At 38.7% G+C, this 9,037-nt stretch overlaps 1 protein-coding gene across 1 annotated transcript in view; it reads right to left on the reverse strand.

The window, feature by feature from the left end:
* Nucleotides 1-3,420: 3,420 nt before the first annotated feature.
* NOP14 (NOP14 nucleolar protein) overlaps nt 3,421-9,037 on the reverse strand; it is a 24,414-nt gene continuing 18,797 nt past the window's right edge. The window contains exons 14-18 of the mRNA XM_009700865.1: nt 7,084-7,243; nt 6,106-6,253; nt 5,268-5,386; nt 3,878-4,033; nt 3,421-3,520 (exon numbers count right to left, since the gene is read on the reverse strand). Coding sequence (XP_009699167.1) covers nt 3,421-3,520; nt 3,878-4,033; nt 5,268-5,386; nt 6,106-6,253; nt 7,084-7,243 — 683 coding nt within the window. The remainder of the gene's footprint in view (nt 3,521-3,877; nt 4,034-5,267; nt 5,387-6,105; nt 6,254-7,083; nt 7,244-9,037) is intronic.

Here is a 9,037-nt window from a genome sequence, read left to right on the forward strand (position 1 = left end):
CACAACCCCCAAGAAACCAAACCCTTACAAATAACCAGTCATTTTAACTATGCAAGATGGCATAGCCAATACATTTAGGACTGAGAATGTACCTGTTTAGCTTAGGTGACAAACTCGGAGACCAAGAGGAGCACATTTGTGGGAAAGTTTTGGCCCCGTGAATATATAACATCTCACAGTCTCAGAATTATGATAAAACTGCCAAATGTTTTATGTCATAGCTTCTGTTTATCTTTTTCAAATGCCCAGAAGGCACATTAAGAGGAAAGCAGCCCTGCCAGTTCCTATGGCTGAACAGGCTGCAGTAATGGAGACACCAGCCTCTGCCCAACAGACCTCCGTTTTTGCTTCACAATAAACTCTACCTGCTGCGGTCAGGAGCAGCCTCAGTACCTCCATGTGGCAGAAGCTGATGGCAAAAACTCATGGCTTACACAGAATATGGTTACACCACAGTAGATGATAACTTCTGCAAGGCGCAACTGAGAATATCAAACTGCATACCACCTTTCAACTGACAACCAAAAGACCAAACTAATGAGGAAGATTTTCATGCAGTCACAAATAAAGTAATTTATGCAATTTCTGTCTGAACAGTTTTATTCTCACCCAATTCTTTACGGTATTCATACTCAGGGTAGCTATTCTCTGGGTCTGCTGATGTTGACAGATAAATTATCTGCACTAAAGGCAAAATCGTAATTTTCCTTTTTTGAGTCGGATGACTTGTCATTACAGAATAGTTTATTTTTTGGCTAATTAAGGACAGATTTATAATAACAGATGTGTCAAAAGGCCTGTTACAACAATTCCTCATTTAAGAGCAAGACAGAGACAAGACAATAATCGGTGAATGTGATTGTGTTCAAGAAACTCCATAAGAAAGGGTTTACTGACTCTCAAGCTTGTCCAAGCCCTTTGTAGTCCAAATGACCAGACCCTCCTACCACCTCTACAGCATCAGAGCACCACCACTCCCTAGCTACTACGGTAGCTAGGCAATGGCAAAACTATCAGACCATACCGATTGTTAAGCTGAGGCAAGACTAGGTAGTCCAGCTTTCCTAGTCATGTAAAATACTATGTGTTAAGCATCACCATTAGTCCCAGGTTTGTAATATTAAATCTGATTTTAAATATTGACCATGCAATTTGTAAAAATGCATGCAGTGATTTTCACTGAGCGTGATTTCAAACACAACTACTTTCAGTCTAGCGTTCAAAACCAGTCATGTAAGTTTATCAACTGAGGTTTCCCTCTCCTTTATCTTTGTCCATCAGCATCGCAAGGTATCCCTGTTCATTCTCGTCGCAAAAAATGTCCTTTCACACCATCTTACTTGTGTGTCTCCCCTATTTCTTTCTTACCTCCCTTACTGAGGAATAACAAGCAGCCGCAAGTGGTATCAAAAATATCTGCCCCAGGATCAAAGTGCAGCTGTCAGCCTCTGTGATTCTAATACGCTGCTGAAGCTAATCCCCTGAAGCTACTTGCTGTTGGAAAAATAAAGTCAGATAAATAAACAATACTACTTTTTTGACAGTTTATTTGTGCAAAGGAGAAATATACTGGGACTAAAACCCCAAACTGAAAGTGCTGGTTTATAGCAAGAAATCAGAAGTTAGCTCCTTCCTCATTACTTCAGCCTTAAGTTCTTGGCTTGAACTATATAAAAAGTTTTGGTTTTAAAGATAACTTTTTAAAATAAAAAATCTATACTGTGCCAAATGGAAATAAAACAGGAGGTATACTAATCTTCTGAGATCCCTCTGAAGTTTCAGAAGATGGCTTTACTGATTTTGGAAAGGTTAATTGAAAACATATTTGTTTTCGGAAGTGTGAATGGATTTCAAACACAGAAATCTTACCAATTTTTATGTGACACAAGTATCTTCCCCCCCATGTACTTAGTATCCAGCCTATTTTAACACTTAATACAACTGTTTTTGCAATCTAAAAAAGCTGATGATAATCCCACATTACTTGCATTGCTATAGTTGCACTAAGATTCAATAAAAGCCCTTTACTTCAAATAAAGTGCTTTTCTCTTTTAAGAAACATACCCAGATAAACCTTTAACAAGACTTACCTTACAAAGATAGCTTTGTCATTAGAGTTTAAATGTAAAGCCTAAGTGTTTCAACTCATCCTCTCCTAGTTTTAGTCTTGCTTTCATTACAAGTCTCATTTGGAGAAAAAACAAACAAAACAAAAAAACCCCAAAAAACAGAACAAAAAAAACATTCTAAGCCAGTCTGAAACAACCAGGCCTAACTGTGAAATCAGATTTACTCACAGCATTTAAGTCTTTCTTCATGAACAGTAGGTAAGCATTACCATGTCTGAGTTACCTATTGGCCAAAACACAAGAGATCAGATCTAGGAACAGTGTTAGAAAATGGAAGAGGTTTTGGGGTTTTGTTTTGTTTTTGCAAAGAATCATGGCCATTACTTCATTCTTTATAGGATCTTCTTTATAGTTTGTTCTTTAGACTGAAATTGGAACGTTACTGTAAAAGGGGATTTCATTTTCCTAAGTTTTCCAAGAAAATATTGCAATTTTCTTCAATGCATAAGAACTGTCACTGAAATTATCAAATAGGTAGATTACAGTGAATACCTGAATAGTGAACATAGTTCAGACTAGCACCTTTAAATAACTGTGATGCTCTTTGTCTCATTGCAATGTTTCTTCACAAATACAGTATCGGGGGGGGGGGAAGGGGTTGAAGTATTTACTAGCTGTATTTTAAGGGCTGATGTTTTCCAAAGTCATGCTGGGCCGTTATCATACATGATAAAATCAGTGGAAGAGAGTTAAGGATTTCACTGTCCATTTAAATCAGACAGTTATGAATATACTGAAGAATTCTAGCTAACCACCCTAGATTATTAAAACTTACTGAAGAGATGAATGGTCATAGAGCTTTAAGAAAGGACTTCTGCTTGAAAGCCGATTCCATTACTCCACTGAATACAGAATTGGAATGTCCCAATGCTACAGACTAATTAAAATGTTACTGCTTAAACTGCAACTATACTACCACTATGAGAGCTGCCTGCAATTATTCAATATTAAAAAAGCTAACAAAAGGTTTCAGTCGTACAATTTTTTTTTGTGTGTAGTTCAAGTTAGACTAAAACCTGGTCACACACACCTAGGAATTCTCATTATTCATCCAAATATTCTCTATTATTAAAATAAACAGTATACCACATACAAAAGTGTTATTTTTATTCTCCTTACGAAAACTCGTGGATTTTTCCAATAAGCAGGTTCACTTTTTCAGACAGATCTGATGATGTCTCTTCAAAAGGAATGCATCCAAAGAATGAAATTAAAATCTCTTCAAAAGTCATAGGATTGGGGTGTTTTATATGGCAGTAAAACCAGAGTTTCCTGCTGTAAACAGTCCCAATTAATTCTTCCCTTTTTTCCTTTTCATTGCTTTCCATTCACCTTCCTGTGTAGCAAGGCTACCAAGAAGCTCTTTCACTTTTCTTTTTCTGACTGAATCTCTGTAAAAAAAAACAATCAACATATAAAATATTTCAAAAAAATTGTATTAGGGAAACTAAGGAAATATATTTAGACAATAATTATTAATTTATAAAAAGCCCCCCAACTCTTAAATTTCACCAACACACTTTAAATAAAAACATTCTGCATATTCTTAAACTAGAGAAATGAAACAGCAAAGTTTAAAACACTTTAAATGATCTCTACTGAAAATGTCTGGTTTTCCCTAAATTGTCCAATTTTATCTATTTAAGTTTAGTATGGTTGATTATTATTGTCAGTCTTGGCACACAGCAAAGAAATGAACACACAGCAGAACAATCCCCAAACTGGTGCTGAAACAAAGGCTACATTACCTCTCCATGATTTCTGAAAGTTGCATTCTAGCCAGAAACTGGTTATCTTTCCGAATCTCACGAATGGCTCCTTTAAGTTCACGTTTATGCCTCTGAATCAACTGCCTCCTTTCTTGCTCCTTCTTGTTGCCTCCCTGCTTTCTTCCAAACTCTAAACTGAAATGAGAACGTATGTGTGAGCACAGAACACCTTAACAAAAACAACTTTTTAATGTTTATAAGGAGTAAGTTTTTGTATGAATACTAACTCAGTATTTTAATTCCTGCATATTATATGATTAACTTGCAAAATACCGAGCTGCCTAATGAACATACCAGAAAAACACTCACCAGACCTTCTAACTGTATATTGTCGTGACGCAAATGACAAGCAGACAACATTTACGCTTCAATCCCCCATATGTAGCCTGCATTTTGAACAGACCGAAAAAGCTAGAGTAGAAGACAAACAGATGTCTGGAGAAAGATGGAATCTCCCAATATATTTTAAGTTTTTGTAGATCTTCTCTGCAGATGAATTCTACAGAAGTCTGATCAGTTACTTGGCGGTAAGTGTGTATGGCAGAGGAAAGCTGTCCTCTTCAATTACTAGAATAAATAAGGCAGACAATTTATGCCCCCTTAGATAATCAACATCGCTAAGTAAGTCAGCAGCCAATATAAAGCAGACTTCCTGAATCAGAGTACTGTTCTGTTATCTACAAAACCAGGGTTATTAAAATTTAATTCCAAAACAGAATACAAAAATGCACACGGTCATTGCAAGCTCTGTAAAAAAGGGGAAAAAAAAACCAAACATGTTTTTTGTCATTGTTACTGTTGGAAGGTAGAAATCTGCTTGGTTGGGGACAAGGTAAGAATGGGGCAAGTAAGTATGCCTAAAGGACTGCTTAATGTGACTGTTTATTTGTTATGATCTGTGATGCAGAGTACAGGAATAGTCTGCTTTATCTTTTGCACAGGCGAAGCATCCCTCAGTACCGTCACCACCCATCCTTACCTTCATATAGTTCATATACATACAAACTACTCACTATTGTTCTTCAGACTGGAGTGCTTGACAGAACATTCAGTAAAGCACCTGACTAGGTAATAAAAACAACCTCTTTTCATCTTGAAATTTATTAATTTACAATTGATTATATGGGCAAGAGTTGATTTCCAGTGCAGTTTTTCCACAAGATAAGCTTTGCTCTATTTGTTAGAATTCCTCCTTCCTTTTCCTTTCCCTCCCTACCACCCCAGTAGCTTGTCCCGTGTGATATCTGCACAAAATCTAGCAGAAACAGAATTATCTGGTTTATGTCCTGTGTTCCAAATCCTTTTAGCTTGCTGAAAATCTTAACACTTAAATGCACTCTTCCTTTGCATCAAGTGTTGCTTTACTTACACTTTCACAATTTTAGGGGTATACTGTTTCAATGGCACGGGCTTCTTTTTCTCACATATCAGTGGGGTATAGTGTTTTACTTTGTTCTCTAGCTCTCTCAGAGCACTGTGATACCACTCCTGAAAATGCAAATCAAATTTCAATTTTAAAAGCATATCAAAGACACCAGTTTAACTCAGACTCTGTCTTTCAGGGTCATTTTAAGAATGACTGTTCATTTTGCTGGCAAAAAATATAGGTCATTTTGCATCATTTGCATTACAAAATCCTGTTCTCTAAGGCTATTTTATAATGTCTCTTTGAGGAGAGGACAATTCTGCTACATTCAAAAGAGACACATTAAAAATTTGAACCTTGCTGTTAGCAAATAAACAACTGCTTTGTTTTAAGTAAGGCAGCTGACCAGGCATATTTATGTTAGTTTTACTTAGACAGTTAAGTAAATTTGGTACATTCATCTGGTTGTACCAAGGTCTTACAGATTCATTACAAAAGTACAAGAGCAACTGGATGACCACACTACTATTCTTATAAATTAAGTCATTCATGGAATGTTACGTTATTGCAAGCTAAGTGCTATTCTCCTCAGTTAGAGGGGAAAGACAAGATACACAATGAAAAGAAGACCTTTTCTAAACATTCTCTGTTCTTCTTTGTTTTTTCCATAGAAACATCACTATGATTTTTGAAGAGCACAGAAGGCAAATGCCTGATGTTTGAAAACAATCTCACTGATGCTTATACTTGTTTTTTGTTCAGAAAGCAAGCACAGATGAAGATCACAGAATTTATTAATAAAACAAACATATCATTTATTTCATTTTTGAGGAACACATACCTGCATTTTTTCAGGATATTCACTCACTGGGACATGCTGTGTAAGGAGAATTCTGACAGGATGCATTATTTCATGGAACGATGGTAAAGACTCATACAGAGCTGCACATTTTTTAATAAGGTCAAAGCACATGGCTAGACATGATAACCTGTTAATGCACACAAGAATTAACAATCCTATTTGCAAAAACTGTAATGGCTTCAAATAAAATGAATCACATTAAATTTGGGAGTGTTAGCAGCATCTATTATTAAGACTGCTTGACAGAACCAGTTACAAGGCTGTTTCTAGTTGTTAAAATTCAGACTAAAAATGTCAACCCCCTAAGCAAATACCCAAGAAATCTATCAACAACAAATCTTTATGTCAGTGCACAGAGCACAAGCTTGTATTTTGTCTTTGCCACTGTAAGAAGGTTTTATACTGGTTCTAAATCTTCTTGTACTGGTTCTGAAGTTCTAAAACTTCACTGAAACAGGATTAGTAATTTTGGTTTTGGGTTTTCTTTTTGAACTTCGGAACAAAATGGTTACTCATCCCTGAAAGAAGTTATACCATAACACATGTGCAAGGTGAAAAATGAGGCTGAACATCATTAATGAACATGTTTAATTCTGGTCTTTCCTAACTTCAGTGTTTTAATCCTTAAGTGACACTTTCTAACATAGTGTTTTTATGAAAATACAGGTATTTGCTTCTGAAGAGCTTGACAGCTCAAAGTACTGAGCACCTCCTCTGTTTCTACACCATCCTCATCAGTTCACAGTTGTACCAAAAAGGAATGGAAGGGCTGAGCACTCCAAGAGGTGTTCCACCTAATGTTCTGGCAAAAGATCAGCAATTTCATATGCTACAGAGTAGCAGCATAAGAATAGTGCAGAACAACTCACTAATCCTATTTTTACTCCTAAAGAGCACTGTCACTGAGATTACCCAAAAGATGATCTGGTATTTCTTCTGTTCACATTTCCTACTTACCTGATATGGTTCATTTCTGTCTTGCTCGTCTCCTTTAATCTAGTCACAATACTCAATGGCAGATTCTGCTTCTGCCAACTTTCCAGATCCTTCTTATCACACACCAAAAGCAGTTCTAAATTTTTCCCCACTGGTGTAAATGGATGCACTACAGTATAGCCTAAAAAACGAGAACAATAATCAGTAAACAAGATCAATTCTAAGCATTCTTTCTAAAGGAAGAGAAACAACAACTCTTTTAATGTTTTTTATCATACTGCCTTAAAAAATACTTTATCAGTATTATGTTTTTCTAAAACAACAGAAAACACTGGAGCATGGGTATGATTGTAGGTAATTGCCCCACCCACACAGCCCAAGTCACAGAATCCAAAGGGAGGGACTGGGAGAATGCAGTACCGCCTGCTGTAGGAGAAGATCAAGTTCGAGATCATCTAGGGAACCTGAATGTACACGAGTCCATGGGACCTGATGAGATGTATCCGAGGGTCCTGAGGGAACTGACAGGTCAAGTTGCTAAGCCACTATCCATCACATTCTAAAAGTCGTAGCAGACTGGTAAAGTTCCCAGTGACTGGAAAAGGTGAAAAATAACCCCCATTTTTAAAGAGGGAGACCCGTGGAACTACAGGCCAGTCAGTCTCACCTCTGTGTCAGGCAAGATCATGGAGCAGATCCTCCTGGAAACTATGCTAAGGCACATGGAAGCCAATGATGTGATTGTTGGCAACAGCCAACATGGCTTCACTAAGGGCACATCATGCCTGACAAATCTGGTGGCTTTCTTCAATAGGGTTACAGCATTCATGGGTAAGAGTGACTGATGTCATTTACCTGGACTTGTGCAAAGCATTTGACACTGTCCCACACAACCTCCTTGTCTCTAACTTGGAGACACATGGATTTGATGGATGGACCACTCAGTGAGTAAGGAACTGGTTGGATGGTTGCACTCAAAGAGTTGCGGTCATCGGCTCAATGTCTGGGTGGAGACCAGTGATGAGTGGGGTCCCTCAGGGGTCCATACTGGGACCAGTATTATTTAACGTCTTTGTCAAGAGACATGGACAGTGGGATCGAGCGCGCCTCAACAAATCTGCAGATGATGCCAACCTCAGTGGTTTGGTTGATACTTTAGAGGGAAGGGATGCCATCCCAGAAGGACCATGAAAGGCTAGAGAGGCGGGCCCATGTGAACCTCATGAAGTTCAACAAGGCCATGCATAAGGTCCTGCATCTGGGTTGGAGCAATCCCAAACATGGATACAGGTGATTAGATTGAGAGCAGCCCTGCAGAGGACTTCGGGGTATTGGTGGACAAAAAACTTAACAATACAGTAATGTGCGCTTGCAGCCTAGAAAGCCAACCGTATCCTGGGCTACATCACAAGGATTCTCCCCCCTCTACTCAGCTCTGGTGAGACCCCCCTCTGCAGTACTGCCTTCAGCTCTGGGGCCCCCAGTGAAAGAAAGACATGGACCTGCTTGAGCAGGGCCACAAAGATGATCAGCGGGCTGGAGCACCTCCTGAAAGAGGACAGGCTGAGACAGCTGAGGCTGTTCAGCCTGGAGAAGAGAAGGCTCTGGGGAGACCTTATAGCAGCCTTCCAGTACTTAAAGGGGGCCTACAGGACAGAGGAGGAGGGACTCTTGGTCAGAGAGGGTAGTGATTAGGCACTACCACAAGGACTAACGGTTTTTAACTGGAAGAGGGAAGATTTAGATTAGATATTAGAAAGAAATTCTTCACCATGAGGGTGGTGAGGCCTTCGAACAGGTTGCCTAGAGAAGTTGTGGATGCCCCATCCCTGGAAGTGTTCAATACCAGGTTGGATGGGGCTTTGAGCAACCTGGTCTGGTGGAAGGTGTCCCTGCCCATGGCAGAGTGGTTGGAACTACATGGTCTTTAAGGTCCCTTCCAACCCAACCCATTCTAGGATTCTATGATTCATTC

This window comes from Cariama cristata, unplaced genomic scaffold (genome assembly GCF_000690535.1).
Source record: "Cariama cristata isolate BGI_N322 unplaced genomic scaffold, ASM69053v1 scaffold20335, whole genome shotgun sequence".
Taxonomy (NCBI): domain Eukaryota; kingdom Metazoa; phylum Chordata; class Aves; order Cariamiformes; family Cariamidae; genus Cariama; species Cariama cristata.